The sequence below is a fragment of the Crassostrea angulata genome, chromosome 8, assembly GCF_025612915.1.
Source record: "Crassostrea angulata isolate pt1a10 chromosome 8, ASM2561291v2, whole genome shotgun sequence".
Taxonomy (NCBI): domain Eukaryota; kingdom Metazoa; phylum Mollusca; class Bivalvia; order Ostreida; family Ostreidae; genus Magallana; species Magallana angulata.
This window is the reverse complement of record NC_069118.1, coordinates 8118081-8143109: the sequence shown is the minus strand read 5'-3', so window position 1 is coordinate 8143109 and position 25029 is coordinate 8118081. Positions and strand designations below refer to the sequence as shown.

General features: G+C 33.3%; 3 protein-coding genes across 3 annotated transcripts; 1 reads left to right on the top strand and 2 right to left on the bottom strand.

Moving 5' to 3' along the window:
- Positions 1-2541: 2541 nt before the first annotated feature.
- Positions 2542-8087, top strand: LOC128161609 (neuronal acetylcholine receptor subunit beta-2-like). The gene is made up of 2 exons (XM_052824922.1): positions 2542-3942; positions 7941-8087. The coding sequence occupies exons 1-2, from the start codon at positions 2865-2867 to the stop codon at positions 7943-7945; spliced, it is 1083 nt and encodes a 360-aa protein (XP_052680882.1). The 5' UTR covers positions 2542-2864; the 3' UTR covers positions 7946-8087.
- On the bottom strand, positions 4350-13720 carry LOC128161608 (toll-like receptor 4). The gene is made up of 2 exons (XM_052824920.1): positions 13210-13720; positions 4350-6946 (listed from the first exon to the last, which is right to left on the bottom strand). Exon 2 carries the CDS (start codon positions 6942-6944, stop codon positions 4656-4658), a length of 2289 nt encoding a protein of 762 aa, XP_052680880.1. The 5' UTR covers positions 6945-6946; positions 13210-13720; the 3' UTR covers positions 4350-4655.
- Positions 13721-14433: 713 nt separating this feature from the next.
- On the bottom strand, positions 14434-20957 carry LOC128161291 (toll-like receptor 4). Its single transcript, XM_052824547.1, has 2 exons — positions 20718-20957; positions 14434-18740 (listed from the first exon to the last, which is right to left on the bottom strand). Exons 1-2 carry the CDS (start codon positions 20731-20733, stop codon positions 16474-16476), a joined length of 2283 nt encoding a protein of 760 aa, XP_052680507.1. The 5' UTR covers positions 20734-20957; the 3' UTR covers positions 14434-16473.
- Positions 20958-25029: the final 4072 nt, after the last annotated feature.

Below are 25029 nucleotides of genomic sequence, written 5' to 3'. Positions count from 1 at the left end.
AAACAGACAGCTGGTTAGTATGGTGTTCCGATGGGGCCACTTCGCACTTTTACCTTAAGGTCGAAGATGCGATGCGAGAGTACGAAGTTGCGAAGGCGAAAGTACGAGAGTGCGACGGCGAAGGAGCGAAAGTGCGAAGATGCGACGGCGAAGCGCGTAGATGCGATAGGGAAAGTGCGAAGTCGAAGGAGCGATATTAATATCATTAGTTTCTCACGTTTAATTAGGAATCTACAGTATCCAAAACAATATATCTAAACAACTAAGTGTACAAAAAATTAACCATCAGATCTGCCTTAAATGTTAATGAATGGCTTGTTTAACTTCAAAATAAAAAGCTTTTAAATTTGAACATTTTCTTAAGCCTATACAGAACTCTCTTTCACAAGGAAATTAATAAATTATAAAAATGGCGATGAAGCTGATTTAAAAAGTGTCAGCATGTGATCTTGTGTCTCCGGTTCGATTTTACTGAAACTTCAAATGCTTTTACGTTTACTATTAAAATAATAAAATAAAATTATGAAATTTTCAAAATGCATCCTATACGAGGGTTGTTCGGATATTATTGAGACAACTCGAATATTTTCTTTTCTAATTGACGAATTTTGGTGAAAATTGGCATAGACACTGAAGAAACGCCAACAAAGTATAAAACAAAATAATATTAAAAGAATATTTAATATTTTGTTTACGACAGTAGATAAACAAGTCGGTGGTTGGGGTACCCGGCGCAGCCATGAACTCGGAGATTTAACAACTTGAACATCTACTTGATAAGTGTCCGTAGATTTACAGTTAATGATAAAAGAAATCAAATTAAATATGTTCATTTTGCTATTCTTTGCGACTAACTTTTGATTAAGTTTCACTGATGTTCGAGTTGAAATACGGATATGGTACACATATATTTACCTTACAATAGAAATCTGACCACTACTTTACATTGAATTTTGACGTCAAGGCGGCGCATTGAAAACCGTCAAACTGGTGGAATTCTAACAAGAAGACCATTTAAAACCAGGCATTTGCTTCAAAACGATACGATGAAAAGACAAGGTATAGAGCCTCAACTCATCATTTTTTTTTACTGATTGCTAAACTAGAATTAGGCCAAAGGTTTTTTTTATCAAGTTCTTTTGACACACTAACTGTTGTCAACAGTTCTAAAATATATAGAAAAAAAAAATAACTACAGGAGACATTCACAGTAATTAGACTTTTGGGTAAAAATAAGTCGATTTTTACCCTTAAAAAACAAGAATTATAGAAAATATAAATGATGACATCTTGAAATGAAAACAAATGATTAGAAATAAGGAATAACTCTTATTTCCGTTCGTTTGTTAGGTGTTTAAAACACAGGAGCAATAAGAAGCGTTAAAATGACGTTTCGAAAAGTTTGCGGTTGCGCCGGGTCACTGGGCGAAGGCACGTTGGTCAGCTTACCAGGAATGATCTATTCATGCCATGGACAAGAAACTTTTCACATTGATAATCTCTATCCTGATTTACGTTTTGGTGAAATTTCAAGAGTTTATCTTTTTTACTAAAAGAATAAGAGAAAATGTCTCAATAATTTCCGAACAACCCTCGTATAACCCCCTTTAACCATTGGCACACGAGCACTTTACAACACTTCGCGATCGGAATTTTTTGGCTTTGCGCGAGCTATCGCATGACAATTTCTTTGACAAAATGTCACGTGGCAATCAAGGTAAACTGATTCAATGTGTTTATAAATATTATTATCAGCAAAAGAAATCAATATTTATTTGAAACTTACATCAATAAACCCATACGTAAACAATTACAATGCCCGAGCTATCTTTACAAAACAAAGAATGTCAAACTCTGTATTTTGCTTAATATAATTCAATATATTTACACGTTAATTCCAGTGTCTTTGTCTGTGATAACACTACGAATCGACTTTGTACTATACAGTCCAATAAATTCAAATGATGTACTAGTATTGTTGGGGCGCAAGCGAGGTTTGCATACTTAATATTTTAATTTCTAATTGTACAATTGCTGAAAATTATATAATTAAAGTAATAAGGAACCATTCTTTTAATATCATGAGATGATAATTTCGGTCGGGGCGTGATCAAATCTATCATAATACTCAAAGATTGATTCCTTATATATTTGACATTCAAATTTTGACAAAGCATTTAAAATACCCATATGAACTATGTCATTGCATTAAAAATGAAAAAAGGAAAATTTAAATTTTTTAAGCTCAAAATATGTTTCAGTCCCTTTAAAATTGCAGAGAGCGCACCCAATATTAAACTTATAAGATAAGATCATGACCCACATGCATTCAATATTAATCATCCTAATTGTACAAAAACCATGGATGCCATGAAACCAAATATACGCATATAGAATAAAAAGAGCAAACCATGAAATATTGATGACATCAATAGGATACATATCTGCGTCAACAGACATGCATTTGACGCCAATAATGCCCGAATTCTATTGTTGACACGAGACGTAAACAGCGTCAGAAGGAATTCCCAAAGTGGCGAGCAGTGTAAGGTTAACCCATACACAAATTGCAGAACAAAGAGTTTTGATATTATTTCAGTCAACACTACCAGCATTTTATATGTGCAGTTGCAGTGGCAAGGGAATAAAGCAATAAACAGCGATGCCCCAGGGTTATTCAGTATCGAATTAATCTTCAACACCGTTTCTATAATGTGGCCAACTGAAAGGCAAATATCAAATGCCATCATTTTTCTGTCGTCATATATATCTGTACCTACGGCAAAGAAGATCCATGTACACTGTTAATTCCTTCAGTTGCAGCTACGCAACTAGAACACGTTAAACGAAGCAAGAAACCAAACATGAACCAAGTGAACACTGTCGTTCTCTTGCATGCGGTTCTCCACTGTCACTTCACATCAGCGGACTCAATAAAGAATTATTTGTTTGAACACTACAGCGCCAGCATGAAGCCCCGTAGAAACCAAAACGAACTGGTGGAAATCGACATTGCGATGACAATCCAGACAGTTCTTAAAGTGGACGAGCGTTTTCAATACATTTCTTTTTACGGCTGGTTCGAAGTTCAGTGGCGAGACGAATTTCTCATGTGGAACGAAACGGTATACCAAGGCATCAAGAAAATCAGTGTGCCTTATCAACATGTGTGGGTCCCAGACATATCCATGTATTACTCCGAGGAACACATCCATGACCTTGGAGTCCATCCCTTCGTGTCTGTCACGTCTCAAGGTCATGTGACCTGGTTTCCAGGGGCGAAATACACCGTACAGTGTTACCTCAAGGTAAAGAAATTCCCATTTGATAGGCAAAAATGCAGCATTGTTGTTGCAGCATGGCAGACGACTGATTGGATGCAAAAGTTGGTACCCCGAGCCCGGTCAGTGAACGAGGTAAAGGGGATTGCCGAAAATGGAGAGTGGGAATTCCAAAATTTTACATACGAAGAGAATTATGATGCCGAGTTTGACCTTACAAAGATAGTGTACACTCTGGAATTTCAAAGAAGATATCGATACTTTTTATTGTGTACAATTATGCCAATTGTTATTCTCTCCGTGCTCAATTCCTTAACGTTCCTAATCCCTGTAGAATCTGGAGAAAGGATTACGTACTGTTTGACTTTGTTTCTGACCTTCACCGTGTTCCTGACCTTGTTTGACCAGACAATGCCACGCAACTCTATCGATGTTCCCTATATAACTGTGTTCGTGAGTTTTCATCTTTTTCTCTGCGTCATTTCGACAATGGTGTCTATTCTAACCATTTCATCAAAACGAGGACAGGAGTGTGATAGCAGAGATACCCAGATTGTTCCGCTAGAAAGTCAGGGCGAAGACTTGCACCTAGGGGAGGTCAATGCCGACGGAAAACGGAGTGGAAGTTCAGGGAAGAACTACCTTAGGAGGACATTAAAAAGTATTTTAAAAGAAGTTTTTATTTGTAAAATTGACACCGTAATGCTTGTGATGAATTTCTTTTTTCTGGGTTCCTCTGCTTTTGTTTTGGTCATCTGTTACATATCATAAGTTATGGAAACTTGAACTAAAATTAATCTGAGACGCATTTCAAAGATTGTCGTTTTATTGTATGAGAATAATTCATAATTCCATTTAGAATATTGTAAATCTTTTGATTTTCACGTAATTTAAAAAAAAAAAGGTTGTAGGCCTAATTTTATGAATAAAGCATATTGGAAGGATTCTATGTAAAACATTTTGCGAGGCATACATGTATGTTTTACATTAATTTTGATATTTCATGTACACGTAGTGCATGTTGAGGACTTTTAAAAAAAATAATAAAGAGGAAAAACATTTTACGAATTTTATTTATAGATAATTTTTATTGCAGTTGTAATTCATTACATTACTCAATTATTACATATACTTTAAATAGATTTTAAATAAAAGCAACAGAAGATCAAGTCTCCCGTATTTATCCTAGAACACAGAATTGCCATACTAATCAATCAATACGACTTTTTATTATTTAGTATTTACAGTAGACACAATATAAAATCAATGCATTGATAATATTGTGGGTTTAAACTGTCTGTAGAGCGGAAATATTGCAAACTTCATTAGATTTATTTTCACTGAAAAAGTTCAGAAGGCGTCTTTGATAGAAAACTAGAAAAGAGCCTCATGAAGTTTATCCCAGAACACGGTGTTACCATACTCATCATCAGGAAACTCTAGGTACGACTTTTGATGAATGACGTCCATGATGGAAAGCGGAATATTCTCCGCAGGAATTTCCTCATAACAAACCAAGAATAAGACGTCCTCATTGTCCCTTTTGTAAATCTCTTCCATTTTGGCAATATGTAGTTCATACATACACCAATCGGATTGGATGAAATTTGGTGATAAGATAACAATAGTTTTCCTGCTTTTGTTGATGGCGGTAATGATGTTCTCAGCAATGTCGTACCCAGGGACAAAATCACGGTGATGGATACACAAACGGATACCCTTATCTCCCTCCAACTTTGATATCATTTGCTGAACAAACCTTAAATCTTTTTCGGCGTAGGAAACAAATGCATCATATTTGAAATCCGTTTGCTCGTCTTCGCTGCGCACAGACTTATATCCATGATATCGACTTTTTGTCATGTAGTAGAAATATCGCAATCTCCACCTATACCTGTAAACCAATCCTGTTGTCAGAATGAAGAGGAAGAGGAGGATACAGGATGCCACAACAAATATCAGAGTTTTGTAAGAGGCACACTCCTTTTCCAGTTCTTTGATATGTTGTTTAATTTGACCAAATTTTATGACCGTTCCCGCTTTCGTACATGTGTACTCTTTTAAATTCTTAAACCGTATATTCCTCGAATGTCCTCCCATAACCATCCACTTTAAAAAATTAAGAGTTTTACATTGGCACAAAATTGGATTGTTCATAAGGCTTAAAGTGGTAATGGTTTGTACTGCGTGTTGGTCCAACTTGTCCATTGTGGAACCAGACAGGGATTGAATTCGATTGGATGATAGATCTAAATATGTTAGTGATCTCAAATTTTCAATGTTGAATTCAATGGCCATCAGTATGTTATCACTCAAGTCTAAATGTTCCAGATTATAAAGATTCACAAAAACAGCCTTAGGCAAATTTGCTATTCTGTTTTCCTTTAGTTCCAAAAGTCTCAGAGTTGTCAAGTTTCTGAAGATTTTTCCTTCTTTATCCAGTGCGAGATTAAATCCGAGCAAATTATTATTCAGGTACAATTCAGTAAGAGAATTCAAGTGTTGAAAAAAGTCTCTATCCACTTTGGAGCAAACATTGTTCGACAAATTCAATCTTTTGAGATTCCCTAAAGTTCTAATTGGTCCAATCCACGACTGTAAGAGGTTACCTTGCATATAAATATTTTCTATACTATTTTTCATAAAACTTATCGCTGGGATAGTATATCCAAGATTACTTTCATTCAAAAATAATGTTTTTAATTTAGGTGGAACTGGAAAAGTATAATTAATTTTTGTAGAGGAAAATCCCTGAAAAATACCCAACTTCACCCAAAGTGATTTCTGAAAAGTATCCAGATTGCAAAAGGATGTCTTCATTGTTTCAATTGTTGAATTATCTTGATAAATCCTTCTCCTATTGTTACAGGAAAAGAATAAAAATGATCTTAAAACTTCCTCTGGGCTATGGGACATATCTTGTAGAGTGGCATTTATCCATTCTAGCTTATTCAGGAAAAACAGCTCTAAAAGATACAATCCAAAAACGAGATTATTGTCACCTACTGACACCTTTCGAATGGTTTGAGGCAAAGAAATGATTGCTCCTTGTTCAACCATTTCAAGTCGGTTGCTCGATAGATGAATTTCTGTTAGATTGGTGTATTTTAGATTCTTTAAATCATTTCTTCTTAGCTCTGTACTTGATCCAAATGTACAGTGTATTTTATTTAACCGCAGAATTTCAATTGTAGATTTTCTCAACCCATACGTTAAGATTGGCATAATCCGGAAGGTGAGTTCCGGATTGTCGGACAAATCCAGGTGCTTTATATTTTTTAAGTCTGCAAAAACATTTCTATCTAGATTATCAGGCATTCCAATTTTATTACCATTCAATCGCAGATCGGAAAGCTTCCACAGCCCCTTGAATGTGTTGTTCTCGATACACTTTATTGCATTGTAGGAAAGATCCAAATAAGTAAGATTAGAAGGAAGAGACTGTGGTCGAGGAATTTGTGTTAATATATTATGGCTAAGATTAATACTGGTCACGTTCGACCAAAACAGGGGCGAGCTTCTGAGACCGAGATGGGAACAATCTGCATAAAGTGTTCCTTGAACCACAGTACAGCGACAAAGGTGTTGGTCTGTGCAACAGTTTGTGTACTCCAACAATAATGTCAGAATATAGGTTCTCCAAAGAATGTGGACTAAATCCATAGCTAAAAAAAAACATGATAGTTAGTGACTACAGATTGGCCAATGAAATATGCAAATTTATAAATTGAGCACACGGTTAATATACATTTATTAATAAGATCTGAAAAAGAGAGTGCATTTTTTTTGTCTCAACCTTAGTGAATAAATATGATTTTGTGCTATTTTATTATGCCTAAATCGAAATTACATTGAATCAGCAAACATAAATGTACTGGTATACCTAAGCATTGAATCATTATTTTAAGAGCATGGTATCATTATTTTAAGTGCCCCTGTTTGTGTTATGGTTTTTGAATGCCGTCGCCTTCCATGCAGTTTACAAACAAGTTAAAATGATATGGAATATAAATATAAAAAATGTGCATTGTTATCAAATAATGTCGCTGAATATCCGGTACCAAACTCATACAAAGATGAAATGGTATTACATTAAATTTAATGAAATATACCACAGAATGCTATCCATAAATGTTTTGGGTATACACATGTATAAGACACTTCTAGCTTAGAAAAAGAATATAAATCACAAAAATTGAATGACAAGTGCAAACAATAAAATCATGTTTTTTTATCGTTATTTATGTTGCTTTTAATTTGGCTCTTGTGAAAATGTAGTTTTTACAAATGTTAAAGTTTTTATTTTCTACTGGATTTTAAAGACAAAGTATAAATTAAAAAAAAAGACTGATAACATTAAGGATGGTGAGAACTACTGGAGGAGTAGATATGCTTACTAAAGTTTGTAAGATTGAAAGCTGCATGGATATCACGTCTGATTAAAAATGGTGGGAACAATTTTATGCACTACCCTTGATAATCGATGGAATCCGAATGAAAAACGTAAACGTTTCCTCAAGAAACACCACTTTTACTTTTTGATGTATTTTTTAAGCTACATCAGTGTAACATCACGCTACAAAAGCAAGTAATATCTTTCGGATTTAAGCACATAAATGATTTGCATAACCCATTCTTTCCATTAAATTCTTTTTGTAGTGTAAAAGAAAATTGCCACCCGACACCACGTGTGCCGACGGAGAAGGATCTGAATCTAACCTCAGCGTAATAACTTGATAAGCGCAGAACTAATTATCATTCAAGAAGAGGGACGAGATCAAGCAGACGTGTATAGAGACAAGGAAAGTAAATATATTTTTCGACTCATATTTTAGAACCAAGTGGATCTGGCCGTCATATATATATATATATATATATATATATATATATATATATATATATATATATATATATATATATATATATATAGCTTCTGAAGATTTTAAAATGAAAGCGCTTAAGCTATATTGAACGTTTTTCGTGTTTTCTTATTTTACTTTTTATCTCTCTCTCTCTCTCTCTCTCTCTCTCTCTCTCTCTATATATATATATATATATATATATGTATATATATATATATACACCAGTATATGAAATCTCCGAAAAACTAAAAAAAAGATCCACTTCGCTGGCAAGGGAAACTCGGAACGTGAAATGCCGCTAGTAATCATGCCTTTGCTTGTTAAACCTACAAAACCCCGTCTTTGTCCTGACGAACGATATCTAAATTTGTGGATGAAAGACACGCCTTTCAAGTTGGACAAATTTAAGGATGTTCATCACATGGTGGATCTGAGCGCTAGCATGATCTGTTGTAACGAGAAGTCGGGATACTACGTCCCAGACATATTTTGGCTTACAATTTGCATGCTGGGTCTTTACATTTACTACACTTCCATTCGGGTGGAAGATATCCCCATTCATTTATCAAACAATTGAAATGCAAGTAACAACTTATCTAAGGCACCTGAACATAGATAACATTCAATATATTGACGACCGCCTCCTGATATTTCGCCCTCATAACAATGCCTCTAACCTTTCTAGGGGGAAACACGAGCATGTATACATCCTTCTGCAATTCCTTAAAAGACTAGGGTATACGTTGGCTCTACAAAAATGCCAATTGATTCCGTCAACGAGTGTAAAATATTTAGAATTAATTATTGACTCTGAGAAACAAGCAAACATGTAGCCTACGGGAAAGAAAAGAATATTACCCTTCAACGATTTGCGGAAAAATGCATATTAACGCACTTAGCCATCCCTGCATCAAAGCTCTACACACGCGAAATCAATCGAGCGATCTCAATTTGTAAAAAAAATTAAATCTGTTCAAATCTCACTAGAATTGTGCACAGAAATAGAACACTGGAGATTCGTAGACGATTGGAATGGTCGAAACCAGAGCCTCATTATCACTATACCTGGCGACGGATGCGTCCTCCTACCGATACAATATACCATTGATATCATGTGAAAACAATGACATCTTTCTTTACCGAATGATGAGTGTACTGATGCAATAAACCACCTGGCATAAATAATAGATTACATCAACTGGATCAGAAGATATAAAATCCATAACTTACAACAAGTGTACAAGTCCTTTCTAAACTTCCCCATCAACCTAAAATTAAAGATGTTACACCGACAGACCTGCGTCGGGTTTTTTTTTGGTGCAACTCATCAGGTTAAACGCAGATCCATTCCTTTGAATACAAATTTATAGGTGAAGTTGGAAAAAAAAAACGTGAATGTAGAAAGGAATAGTCATCAATACCTTTGCAGGTATGATTACAAATTTGAAGCATGTTCTAATGTCAGAGGGAAAAGGGGAATCATGGAATGAAGGTACTCAAGAGGGCGACGCAGCCTATTCGTTACTGGTAAAACAACATCTAAAAATCGTGAGAGAAGAACAAGCATTGGCCAGAATCTTATCAAAACAAGCAAAACCAATGTTCGTTTGAAAGCTAAACTCGAGATAGGCTTATATACGGAATTTTAAAGATTTCCTGACGCCTAGGGAGAAGATACACTGCTTCGAGATCAGGCAATGTTAAAGCTACAGTTCTTTGCAGGCGATAGAGCGTCTGATTTATCGAATTTTCTTACGCATGATATAAAATTCCTTCTTGATGATTTTGGATTTGTGTTTAGGCACACTTTCGAACGGTTTCAGAAAATGGCCTAGTGTTGGATACCCCCATTACTTATTCATCCATTTTTGAGAGGCTAAAATATTTTATGAGGACATTAGGGCTAGAGGATGGAGAGACTCCGCGCAGTTTAAGGGCAGGATGTTTAGTGACATTAGCATTGTCGATGTTGATTCTTGACAGCTGATGTCACATGTAGGATGGTCAGACTCAAAAACAGCGGATTACTTTTGCAGGGCAACAAAGATCATAGACGCTACGGAAACTGCCTTAACTTTGGCAAAAGCGGAAAGGGCCAACAAGGCAGAAGCTACTAAAAATGACTCTTGTTGATTTTCACAATTACGACCGGGCGTGTGACTCTTGGATATTAATACTGAGTATTATCATTTATTTAATGAGATTTTCATGTCTGAACAAATAAAGAAGTAATATTCTTTTCTTTATGAGTGGTGGAAATGAAAAGGGGTCGGTCATTAATTGAATAATAAACATATTACTTATTGTAAACTTATGTTATTTAATATAATCCCAACACTTAACAAGGGACTGCAGTGTTCAGAGTGATTAGGCTGAGGATATGTAATCTTAATTAGTGTTTCGGGCCAGTTAGGAGATATTCCAGGGTCTGTCCTTTATCAAAGGCCCAACCCAGGTTTCTTTTTTCAATATACATAACAAAATTTATGTCAGTCCGAACCGATCGGTAAAGAAACTGAACAAAATGTTTTATGCATTATCAAGTAATGCAATATAAAAGGATATGTGAATCCAAAGCTGTATGCTTTTTATTAACGGATTCAAGACAATGAGTAATACAATATAGTTTGTCTTAGAGAGATAATATTCTTTAATATGCGAGTTAGTTGAGTATTTGCTCGTCTTGTTTTGTGCCAATAGTTGATCTATGCAGCCTTTATAGAATTGCCATATGCAGGCGGGGCGATACGTCACATCGGTGCACTCGCGGAGCAGTAAACGCTCTTGGTGTAAGAATATAATGTTTGTTTCATATATGTTTGGTATGAAGCTCCTTAACTTTAAATGCTTGTTTTAAGTGCAAATTAATATGACTCTCTGACGAGTTTAAGAGCTCGTTTAGATTACTGTGTCGCTTATATCCAAACCATAGGAGGTGACGGGAAAATTAAGGAGCAATGTTTATCTTTTTTTAATATTATCCCAATCTTTTGCGCAGTATTCTCCCGAGTCTTTTTACAGCTGGTTTGTATTTGGTAACAAACACTGAAGGAGGTCTATTTTACATATTTGACAAATGTGGCGGATTTGGGTCTACAAGGTATACCATTTGTTTTGACGTATATAATTTTGGTGAATCATTTAACCTTCATTTAAAAATTTACTGTCAGTTTATTTTTAATAGCTGTGAAGTTAATGTAGTTAAGCAAAATCCCATGTCACCATTTAAAGGTGGTAAAATTTGATGTTAGACCCTGGTTTCACTCACTTGAATACTTTTAACAGAAGTAAATGTAACTAATTGTATTAAAAATACGCATTAAAAAAGAATAACTTATATTAACATTCAATTTTATTTTCACTGTTAGTAAAGAAGCCGTTGTTAATCAGGAATTTATTTGCACCTAAGCTGATAGATCACATCTCTCCTAAAACAGCACTATCTCACTTATAATTATACTGTGTGCATGTAACAGTTGTCCCTTTTATCATGTATACCGAATAAAATTAAATGAAAAAAATCTCTTAATAATACATATTTGTCAATAAATCTACAAAATATTTAAATTAGGTGATTTTGATTTTTGATGAAGTTTCAAAAATCGCCAAAATATACCAAAATTAAATTTTCGCCCCAAAAACAGCTATACGGTAAAAAAGTACTAAAATTAGGCCTCGGACTTCCCCTTCCATAAACTAAAATATCTCTCCACCCTCTCCCCTCCGATCAGCACAGATAAGTAGTAAACGCTCGTAAATAAATCATCCATGTATGAATTGTATTATTTTCAAGACTCAGATTAAGAGTATAAAAAGGTACAGAGGGGTAAATTAAGGCATACAATTCAGAAATGTTATATTTTCACATATCAAATTCACGTGGGTGCATATATTTAGCCTGTATGCTTATTTATATCTTAAAGCACTATGACATGATGTAGATATCGTTATCCTCTACCCTTCAGAAGGGGGTGTTCACAACCAACTCAGTATATGTTTACTGTTAAGGTTACTTAGGAAAATACAGCTCTTTGGATGTCTTATGGTTAAGATGATTTATAAGGGGTGTCGGTTAATTGGGGCTGTTTCGAGAAATTGTCTTAGGATTAAGATATGTCCTAAAATAAATCTGAAATCTATTTCCAAAAATCACAGGGTTAACAATTCTACTCTTAATTCACATTATTCTACTTAAATAAGTATCAGTACTTGCATTCTGTATTTTTTTTGGGGGGGGGGGGGGTGGGGCATCACCAATTAACCCTTCAGCATATATGAAACTGTCCAACAAGTTAAGAAAAGAAAAAAAACTACACAAGGCTGGTTTTGGTTGTGAACAATTAAAAAAAAAATACACACATTCAGCAATGTCAACGGGTTATCGATACTTGGCATTCTTAAACGAGGGTTGTAATTTTTGAGTCAGATATCATACTCAAACTGTTAATTCTATGATGAAAGCAAGTATTAATCTCTGTCCAATGTCCAGTCGCTCAGTTTTTTCCCTTACGGAAGGGATAGCTTTTTACTTTTGTCCTTAACATGTGGGGTTTTTTTGGCTGTCAAACAATAGATGCTATTTTAAAAAAAGATACATAATATGCTTTTTAAATATCTTTATTTAGTTGTTACGAGTATCAAGAAAGTAAATAGAAAAGTATCATTGCTTTACAGTTTTTATCAATTGAGAAAGTTTTACTTGTTTGTATTTAATGTAAAACCTCACTGAAGTAAAATACACATAAACGTTGTTGAATTTCCACTTACTTGATTTAATGGTAAAGAACAGCTTTTTTAGATATGCAATGGATTATACATGACACTTTCAGAAAGAATTTATTTGTAGTAAACTGTTGTTTTATTTGGGGGTGCGTTCTTTTGGAGGGGGTTGTTGTTATTATTTTTGGTGTTTTAGGGGTTTTTTTTTAAGTTTTTGCATTTTGCACAAAATACTAGTATGATAAATCCTGTTGTTTCGAACATTGTTGTAACAATCGCCAAAACCAAATTGATATTAAACATGCGATTTGTACACATAAATCCCATAAAAGGCTATCAAAGCTTACCTCAGCACACAGTGTGGCAATAGATGATAAGCATAGCTGCACAATCGACAGATAGTATATCTCGTTGGGATAGATATCCAGGACTGACTTTAAATGCATTCACTTGCTTATTTGTCTTCTTATTTATAAATGCGTAAATAAACTTTCTTCTATTCTCTTAATTCCATGCATTCCATACTTAGCAAGTAAAAATTATGAAGGAGTGTAGAATTACCTTCCGTGTTTTTTCACTTCACATGTTTTGCTGAAAAAAGTCTTGAACTAGCTGATACTTGAAACAAGAGTCTCTTCAATCCTCCACATCTACTTGTTGCAATAATCCGCATGAACTTTCTATGCTTGGCTACACCCACACTTTAACACAAATCCATAGATATCCTTAAATTAAATGTATACCTTTCTTTCTATTTTTTAAAACCTTATAGATCATTCTCATGATAGTAATACATGAATATCTTTATTGCAGTCAATAATTTAATAATTTTTCATTGCCTCAATACATAGTTAACTCCCGAAATTATTATTCTTACTCCCATTCCACTACTCCTCCCATTACTCCAATCATTCAAACTTACACTTTATACCAAACTCTAACCCCCCCCCCCCCCCCTCCCGCATCTTCCATTCCTTCTACCTCTAACATGCACCAGTAGCAAAGTTTTAAAGTTGCTTTAATAAACATTCAAAGGACGAAGAGGAATATGACTGGCTTTTGCTGCAATTAATAGGCTTTATATTTTCTTATGAAGAGATACTTAAAATCATCTACGCATTAGCGCTACTCTCATTAATTGCATGCATATGCAATAAGAAATGTATTGTCATTTCTCTTTTCAGCTTTACTAAAACTGAAATTAACACCGAAAGTCGTGAACTAGCTAGATGAAATAGCATATCAAGAGACTCTTGATATGACATAGACTTTATAAATACCTTGAGTCTGCGAAACAAAGGCTATATTTTGAAATCTAATTCATGTTTAATATACTGATTTGTACCAACTTAGCAAAAAGTATATGAAAACTCATAAATACATTGTATAACAAATGACGTTACCTTTGAGCTTCATGTAAAACTAAATCTTAGATAAGAAATTTAAAGACTTTAAAGGGTATGCATACAAACTGTTGAAGCTTATATGTCTTCGTCAAGAGTCATTGACCTGCCAACCTCTGAATGATATAAACAGTGAATATGTGTGTGTACTTCATTTAATACTATACACTCAACAAAACGTCTAAGGTTTTACACCATATTTACTGTATGAAATAAGCACATTTATTTGTCCTGTCGTCGAGATGACCTAACTTTCAAAAAGTTTTGAACGATGCATAAAGCTTGACCCCTAGTTGCGCCCCGAGACCTGTGCTAAATATGACAAACACGAATAAGTTGAATTTCGCTTAGACCCTTCGGGTTGTTTTAAATTGCAGGTGGAAATGACGTTATATTTCTAAACTAGAAACATTATATTGAAATACCGTTTCCTTTGAATTGCTTGATATGTTTAAAAAAAAAACCCTCTCGAGGACAAAATAAACAGCAAATTTAAAATAAAGTATAATGTCTGGTACAATCCAGACATCTATGTTCCAACGGCACTGATTTTTTATCATTGTGATCAATTTTGACCATGTTAGGTATTTTTCTTTTTAAGCGATAAAAAGACTAATAACTATGCCAAAAATTGTCAATCATATTTAGGACGCGCAGATATACAGTTAAAATGTTTTGACGTTTCTTTAATTAATTTAAATCGCTGTTATTTTATATATGCCATTAATGAAAAGATATATTGCACTTGCTTTACAGGATTTTAAAAATGTCTTTGCAAAGCTTAGATCAAATATTTTAGCAAAATATACATGTATGTGACAATAAAGAATGAAGAAAAAATTATTGAATCCCGTTTTTCATAATTTGTATTTTAAAAATGAAGTGAATTGCACAAAAAAAGATAAAAACCCTCCAGCACAAACCCCGAAACCTCGACCCTTTCTTCGCTTGGAAAAACTTTATCAAACCTTAAGGGGAGACAGGGCGTTGATCACGTGGCTTTTATTGATCACATGACAGTTATTTTAGAATATATAGTAAACTGGGATAAAAGTTATTACTTTTTTGTTGGTTCAATCAGAAGTTGTCACTAAAAGTCTGGATTCCAGAATAAGTGGTAAAGGTGATTCCTTTTTTGGTATTTTTCTTGAATACCGAGAATGTTGACATGAAATTTTAATATGTAATAAAGCCAATGATAGGATTGATATATGACAATTCGAAGAAAATTCCATCGAGGTTTATATGTCCCATCACATTTTGCTCAAATTTAGAACAAAATACTTCAAAATTTAAAGTCCTGATTTAGGCAATTCTTTTGACAAATTATGATATTGCTATGTAAAAAGCCAAAGCTGTAAATGATTTTTAAATTTATTTCTGTTTATAAAATTATTAAACAAAAATTTGCGAATAAATTAAATGAACTTATTATTGCAGAAAATATAAATAAAAAAAATCATAATGACAGAACAGGGGTCAATTTCTATCAAAATATCTTTCTTGCAGGATAAGAAAGTAGTCACAAAAATTAAACATGTTGTAATCGACGTCTTGATATTGATGTGTTAAAAGAAACAACAAAAATCATTGACAAATACTTTTTCACTGCAACGTCTTGTTCCCCGTTTACCACCCTCCCAAAACACTGATTTTTGTAACAGATTTCAAAAATTAAAACTTAAAACAAATTCAAAATATTTTCAAATCAACCTGCATCAGTGCGAATCATGAAAAGACATGAAATATTTTTACTTCTATAAAAGAGCTTTAACTATTATTCATGAACATTATAGCAGGTTCAAGAACATTAGGAACAAGGAGAATAGACAATTTTACTTCTTTTAAAAAAAGCGAAAGTTTACATATAATTCATACACCTCTACACGAGGATACGTACTTAAACCCGGGAACAAAATTATACATAATTTGATGACATAATTGATAAATAAAAACTACCTAACAAAGTTCGTGTATTCACATTTGCCTATGATTTAATGGAACTACAGAGATTAAATAAAAGCAAGATCATTATCACACATAGAATAAAACATGGATTAATTATTGTGTTTCCTGTTTTATGTTTTTACTTATCAACACATTCATACTTATTTACCATTCATATTGAAGGCTGATCAAGTCAAATAGGATTTTTCTAGTTTCATTAAATGTATTCTCACTATAAAAAGAATTGTCAGCGCTGAACAACTATACAATAGCCGCATGAAGTTTATCCCAAAACACTGTGTTACCATACTCATCATTAGGAAACTCTAGGTACGACTTTTGATGAATGACGTCCATGATGGAAAGCGGAATCTTCGGTGCAGGAATTTCCTCGTAGCAAATCAGGAATAAGACGTTCTCATTGTCTCTATTGTATATCTCTTCCATTTTGGCAATATGTAGTTCATACATACACCACTCAGATTCGATGAAATTAGGTGATAAGATAAGAATCGTTTTCCTGCTTTTGTTAATGGCGGTGATTATGTTCTCAGCAATATCGTACCCAGGAACAAAATCACGGTGATGGATACACAAACGGATACCCTTCTCTCCCTCCAACTTAGATGTCATTTGCTGGACGAACCTTAAATCTTTATCGGCGTAGGAAACAAATGCATCATATTTGAAATCCGTTTGCTCGTCCTCACCTCGCACAGACTTATATCCGTGATATCGACTTTTTGTCATGTAGTAGAAATATCGCAATCTCCACCTATACCTGTAAACCAATCCTGTTGTCAGAATGAAGAGGAAGAGAAGGATACAGGATGTCACAACAAATATCAGAGTTCTGTAAGAGGCACACTCCTTTTCCAGTTCTTTGATATGTTGTTGAATGTCAACAAATTTTATGAGTTTTCCTTCTTTCCTGCATGTGTATTCATTAAAATTGTTCAAGTGAATTTTACTAGAGTTCTTTTCTTGATCCATCCAGTGCAAAAACTTGAGGGTTTTGCATTCGCACAGAAATGGATTGTTCGAAAAGCTTAACGTTATAGGTGCTTGATTCGAATGCTGGTCGAAAGCATCCATTGTTGAATCAGATAGATATTGGATTTGATTGGATGATAGATTCAAATAGGTCAACGATTTCAAATGACTAATGTTAAAGTCAATGGAGGTCAATAGATTATTGCTCAAGTCTAAATATTTAAGATTTGTAAGATTTACAAAAACAGCTGTCGGTAGACTTGCAATTTTGTTTCCTTTCAGTTCCAAATGACTCAAGGTGTTCAGATATCTGAAGATTTTCCCCTCTCTATCTGAGGCAAGACTAAATCCCAACAAATTATTGTTCAAATATAATTCGACAATTGAATTTAAATGTTGAAAAAAGTAATCTGACACAGAAGTGCAAAAGTTGTTCGACATATCTAATCTTTTAAGATTTTCTAGAGACCTTACTGGACCGATCCAAGACCGTAGACTGTTACCTTGCGTATATAAATTTTCTATATTATTTCTTGTAAATCTTATTTCTGGAATAGAATATCCAAGTCCACTCTTATTCATGAACAATGTTTTCAAATTATATGGGACTGGAAAAGTATAATTCATTCTTGAGGAAGAAAATTCTTGTTTCTGAAAATTGGTTAAATATCTCAAGGGCTTGTTTGCTGTTTCAGAAGTCGATTCTTCTGAATTGTCTCTTCTCTTGTTATTGCACGAAAAGAAGAAGAACGACTTCAAAACTTCTCGAGGATTGTGGGACATATGCTGCATAGAGGCGTTGATCCATTCTAGATTTTTTAGAAAGAAGAGTTCCAAAAGATACAATCCAAATGTGAGGTTGTTATCGGCAATCGACACTCTTTTAATTGTTTGAGGCAAATAGCCTACAGCTCTTTCTTCGACTATTTCTAGCCTATTGCTCGATATATGGAGTTCTTTTAGGCTGGTGTTTTTAAGATATCTCAAATCATCTACCCTGAATTCTGTACTCGGCCCAAATGTACAATGGATTTTATTTAAGCGAAGAATTTCAATTGGAGAGTTTCTTAACCCGTATGTTAAGATCGGCATTATCCGGAAAGTGAGTTCGGGATTGTTAGACAAATCCAGGTGCTTTATGTTCTCTAAGTCTGCAAAAGCGTTCCTATCTAGATTTACAGGCACTCCAAGTTTATTACCATTCAATCGAAGATCAGAAAGCTTCCATAGTCCCTTGAATGTTTTGTTTAAAATATGCTTTATTTCATTGTACGAAAGATCCAAAAAAGTTAAATTAGAAGGAAGAGTTGACTCTAGAGGTAAGTATGTTAATTTATTGTGGCTAAGATTGATGTTGGTCACGTTCGGCCAAAACACAGGCGATTTGTTGAGACCTAGGTTGGAGCAGTCTGCGAAAAAAGTTCCCTGAACCACAGTACAGTTGCAAGCATTTTGGTCTTCGCAACAGTCTGTGTATATCAACAGTAATGTCAGGACACAGAAACTGCTCAGAAGATTACGAACCAAATCCATACCTAGAGTGATAAATATTTATTGTTAGTGCATTAGAACATACGATTTTTAAAATTTAAAAATAAGATATATATAAAGGCTTTCGCAGAAATGCTGGATGCATATACCTATACCTATATCTTATATGACCAAAATATTTAGCTGAAAGAGGCCGAGTAAGAAGTTCCAGGGCAAATAACTTTGCGCAACATTTTATTTTCATGCAGTTGTAGTTACTAAGTAACAACATTCTTTTGTTTTGTGTTTTTATTAAAAATCAATATTATATGTGACTTTTATGAATTGAAAAAGTGTGAGTGTATGAGTTTAAACGGATAAAATTTAAGAGTGGGACAAACAACAGCATCCTTCTACAATTTTGTAGACCATGTTCAAATCTAAAGAAAATGGTATAACTAGCTCATTTACTCGCAGGACCAAGGTTTTTTTTTTTTTTTTTAAATTGACAGGGTATCAAAAGATAAATTTCAGCAGTTATTAGTTTTAATACATTCGAAATTAATTTATCTAAGTCAATATTTACCAATGCTAATCAAATTATGAGAGAAAGTGAAAGAAATAAAAACCCTTTGACTTTGATATCAACCCCGGACCAAACCAGGAGGTTAAGAGTTTTTAAATTTCACGATTTAAACAATAGATTTAATATTTATGATAGAAAAAAATTGCTAGAGCTAGAGTAGACTTCCCGATAATATGGGGAACATGTGAATATTCAACGTATGAATAATAATTAATTAATTAATTTACACGGTATAAATCCTCTTGGAGGAATTCGCATTGCACTATTCAATCCCAATAATTAACCTCATATAGACATAAATCTATACGGCAATTTTTAATATTCTGTGTAATAGGCGTGGGAAGACATTCAAGGACAACATATAAACACTACCGAATGTCTTGAAAAATAAATAACAACGGCATAGTCAACAACATTTTTGTTATTTGTAATATCCTTCCTGACATGCAAATACAATTTCCAAAGAAAAATATTTTATAGATATGTATATGAAAACAGGAAGTTAAACTGATCCACAAAGCAAAAATATAGGGCGACGTGGATTTTTTTTTGGGGGGGGGGGGTGGGGGGGGGAGCTTTTCTCGCATGTGGTTTCCCTCTTATGTTCTTATTATGAAATATTCACGATGTGAGTTCAAAATTTTCAAATTTTATTTTACACTTTGAATGCTTCAGTTAGATATTTTTGATGCTGATAAATAGTTTATATGTTTTGTTGATTAGTAATTAGGTATGATAAAACTAAACGTGACAGCTTAAACGTTGACTGTTTGTTATTGTCAATTTTCATGTAGAAGACTGTTCACATGTGTCTAGAACCAACTAAAACATTTAACTAACTTGAAATCAACTTTTACAACTATTACAACCATAATTATCTAAATAAAAGTAACGTGAAAGACAACCTTTGATTACATTCGTTCTGTACCCTATATAATACCTTGAAACTTATACTAGTATCTAACTTTTGTTTGAGCTAGATTGATTCGTCAACATTTAGAAATTTTGACAAGTTTCAGTCTAAATGATAATACACCTTAAACATTTAATCAATATATTATCACCTTTACCAAAACAACGCTAGCTAGGTGTCGTGCCAAAAAGAGAAAACATTGTATAAGAAAGTTCAAGTGTATTTGTTTAACCCTAAACAAAGAATTCATAAGACTCTAAAAACACAAACATTCAATAAATATTACATAAATAAAAATTCAACCATGATTTTCAGGTTAAGTCAATAGTTTAACAATATCAGATATTGATTTAAGGTCAATGAAGATTTCATGGTGTGTGTACGTTTCTCCAAAACCCGTTAGGTTTAAGGCAAGGCTTAATGATAAGATGCAATACTTGAGCTTATGATACAGAAAAATACACAGTAATAATTCAGGTCTCAAAATTGTATTTAACATAAATACAACAAAAAAGATTACTTAATATCGCCAACAAATCTTACCAAAATTCAGTTTCATCCGATGATATCAAAATCGATACCTGTCTATTTAAAATCTGTGCTTCAAATAAGACACGAACATCTTGACAACCACGAAATGTTTAAATGGCTGATCATATTAGTTCCCTATGAAGAAAGGACAATGTTTGACATTATTAATACATTTGTAAATATATTGTCATAAACTTTTAGCGACACAGAATATTCCCGTTTCCTCATTGTTTGGTGGGTCAAATCTTATTTTACGACACACATTTTTTTGTCACCGTCCTTTAGCTTAGTTTCTGAAAATAATGCAGAACACTTAGCAGATTTTGTTATTTGTTCACTGGGGTGTGCTGATTTTAGACAGAAAACTACGTACAGTGACAGAGAATATTATACTTTTTGACAAAGAGTATAGTTTATTAAAAGATTGACATAGTTGTATAGTTGATTACATTTATGGAAAAAGTGCATAGTGAATTAAACTAATCATCATCCACACTCATACTTTGGAGAGTAGTTTCTATATTACATTTATTAAATCAGGACGCAAGAAGCTCAAAATTCCAGAAAATGTAGCGAGTTGTTTTTTTATACTCCATTTTAAATCACTTGTCAGAGAGAATATTTGCCCAAATGTAAGGATATCTAATGGTATACTTAATTTCGCAAGCCTCGGTATTTTTTCATAAAATGCAGTTTCATAATAAAATCTGACAATCTTATCAGTATTCAACGGTAACAAATGATTGTTTGCAGTTGTATAATTGACTTTTTACAGGTAGCAATTCGGGTCACTGCTCGAATAAGTTGATTTATTATACGCAAATAGACCAATACTTATCAGAGCCTACATTATACTGTGTCACTACAATGTTTGGCTGCTAAATTACTTTTTCGACGAAATGAGAATTTATTGCCTATATTCTAAACAATTATTGATAGGTTTTTTGTTGCAACCAACATATTAAAATACGAAAGATATTTAGTTCTTTAAATTTTACATTTTACTGAGGTATACCGATATCACGCATGCTTTGTACAGATCTAATTAAAAGTTCTTCAATTATTAATCGTTATCAACTGTATAGTTATGTAAATATAAGTAAACACGACCTACTACCAATAATAGTGTGTGATTGTTTGGGATTTAATAGTTCGTTGTAACCTAAATTAAACTGTATTTTTTTCATTTTTTGTAAGGAAGCATGGACGTCCTCTTGTAAAATTATTTAACTTCTCGTCACTTAAACCTATTCACGTCTATTACATACATTACGAATACAATAAGGTTAGTAAAATAGATTGATTGTAATGAATGCAAGTGTAAATTATGCGTAAAATTTGTGTCTAAATATTTACAGTCAACTTGCAGTGCTTAAAAAATACATTCTTTGTAATAAGAGTATATGTTTGAAACAATTGCCCCTAATATGGAATCATTCAAAGCAGTCTGCTTGATAAATTGGTTTTAGAAATGTTACTCGTGTTCTTGGAAATCTTCAATGTACTACACCTAGGTTCCCATCCTTACACATATCATCTCAGTCCTCAGTCGTTCCTTATTTCCATATCCCTTTCTATTCTTCACAATCAATAACCCACTCATTATATTTACACATTATATCAGTCCTCAGTCGTCTTCTTTTTCTATACCTCTCTTTATTCCTCACAGGCAATACACCACTCATCATTTCCACTCATTATCTCAGCCCTAGGTCATCTCCATTTCTATACCCTTATACCCCCTTTCTATTTCTCACACCCAATACTCCACTCATCATGTCCACTCATTATCTCAGTCCTACGTCATCTTCATTTCTATACCCCTATATCCCCTTTCTATTTCTCACAGGCAATACACCACTCATCATTTCCACTCATTATCTCAGTCCTAGGTCATCTCCATTTCTATACCCTTATACCCCCTTTCTATTTCTCACACCCAATACTCCACTCATCATTTCCATCATTAGCTCAATCCTAAGTTGCCTTCAATTTTTATACCCCTATACCCCTTTTTATTTCTCACAATCAAATTCCCTCCTCATGCAGTATTTCCACTCATTAGCTCAATCCTAAGTTGTGTTCATTTTCATACCCCTTTTTATTCTTTACAACCAAACATCCAATCAGTCATCAATTCTTTTCAGACCTCTTTATTTCTACAATTCATGATACTTCCCAAAAATTTTACCCCTATCCCACTTCCCAATATTCTTTTCTTTTATTTCTAATTAAAAAAATACTTGATATCATTTTATCCAATGTCTTTATTTCTATTTTATTATGTAAGATATAGCGTCTTTATGCTATAGGTAAGTATAAGTTTATCTTCTTGCTTACTAGTATCAATGTATTTTGCTAAAAAACAGTGCTAACTTTGTAAATTTGAAAATAAAATATAAATCTTTTTTTAATTCTTGGCACTTTCTAAACAGCACGCTCGATAGCTCTCGATTTCTACAATGAACTCCCTTTACATCCCAAAGTATTTTTACTTTATTTATTCCTTTCTCTAGCATTCTCTAGCATTTCTTCTTACACTTTATGGACATCTTTCTTCCTCTTCACTTAAATCATTCCAAGTAATATTAAAGCTGACATGAATTCATATAAGCATTTGATCGCCATATTATTTTCTATCGCTCATCTACTGCCAGTGGGGTATATATACCGGTTGAAAAAGTTACGGTCGGTTGCTTTCCGATCGATGCATTTAGGTTGCACGGGCTTCTACATGCATGTACTTTCCATTGTAGTAAAATATTTGTAATAAAAAAAAAGAAACTAAGAATTATATCTAGTCTTTGAAGAATTAATTCCCAAGTTATCTGTATTGTTTTGCACAGATATCATTGCCTTACTTTGCATGCACATCACTACGTAACTGAGTATCGTATTAGCAAGAATTACTATACAGAAAAAGCATTTGTATGAATAGGTTCATAAAAGCCATGGCACAACCAAAAGTATTTTAATCTAAAATTGTTAACTGCTACTGTAATTCAGGGATGAAATGACCAATTTGTCCAAATATGCTCCAATGATATAAATTGTTCCTATAGCCTAGAGGTCATGGATATAAAATTTTGAAACGTAATTTTGGCGTTCAGAAGTATCTCGATAATTTATCTGTGAAACTAAAAAAAAATAATGAAATATGTCCATTTTTACTTTCGTCTTTTTCCGGTATGACAATGTATGCATACCTCTGACGATTTGTATTTTTGTTCAATCTGTTTGTGTGGTCCTTTTGGATTGAATTATTTGGTTTGAGTGAATAAATTCAGTCCATATAAATTGTATACATACAAACTTTCTGTGTCAGCAACAACAAAATAATATTAAACACAATTCATCTTCTGCTCAGAAAAGTAGAATAACAAACAAAACCATCATATGTGAATCATTTTACTAATCTTTTCTTGTATGGATTTATACTTGTGGGCGGTAATTTTTCATCAACATATAATCAATGGCTTAATAGTCGCAAACACCTTTTCCTGATCAAAAACGTGGATAATTACTATTCTCTTTTTAAAACATCTTGCTTAAAACATGTTTTGATATAAATGGGTATCAAAAAAATTCCCTGCGCTGTTGTTGTAGACAAAGAATTAAAATGTCCCTGAAACTGTGTTTTGGGAAAAACGCATGTTGCGTAATTTAGTAATGAATATTAATGCAAAAAAATCTATAATATAAAAGTGTTGTAATCAATTGACTTGGGTGTATGGTTTGGAATTAAGTAATGTTTAATTACTATTTTTTAGACCAAACACCGTTATCATCCTTTATCATTTTAAATTTATTTTTTTATGAATCGAGAAACATACTTGTTTCTTTCAAAATGTGTGGACAATCTCATGGTCATAAGCAATAGATGCGCATAAGGAAGAAGTATAAATGGAAAGACATGTAATAAAAAATTTAACCACTGTTTCAAATTCATAATTGAGAATGATAATGCATAAAAAATGCATGTTTATAATGAATAAAATATAAAAATACGAACATTAAATGGATATTACAACAATTCTAATAGTAATAAAGATTATGAACAATATATTTATCTAAAAAAACGAAATGTAAATAAGAAAATTATTGAACTGACAACTGTCTGTCGAAAACACCTCAAAATAGATCCTGTTCAGTCAGAAATCGGCAAAATCAAAAGCATTAGTTCCTTAATTTGTTTATTTAGATTTTGAAGACTATCCTATGAGGTTAATTGAGAAATGAGAGATTGTTGTTGAGGCATGTATGTTGATTTATTTAGACTTAGGTTAATTTTTGTCACTTTCGACAACAAAACGAGTGAAAAATT

Excerpts from the sequence above, each read along its gene's own strand:
- LOC128161609 (XM_052824922.1), top strand. The coding sequence starts at position 2,865 with ATGAACCAAGTGAACACTGTCGTTCTCTTGCATGCGGTTCTCCACTGT.
- LOC128161608 (XM_052824920.1), bottom strand. The coding sequence starts at position 6,944 with ATGGATTTAGTCCACATTCTTTGGAGAACCTATATTCTGACATTATTG.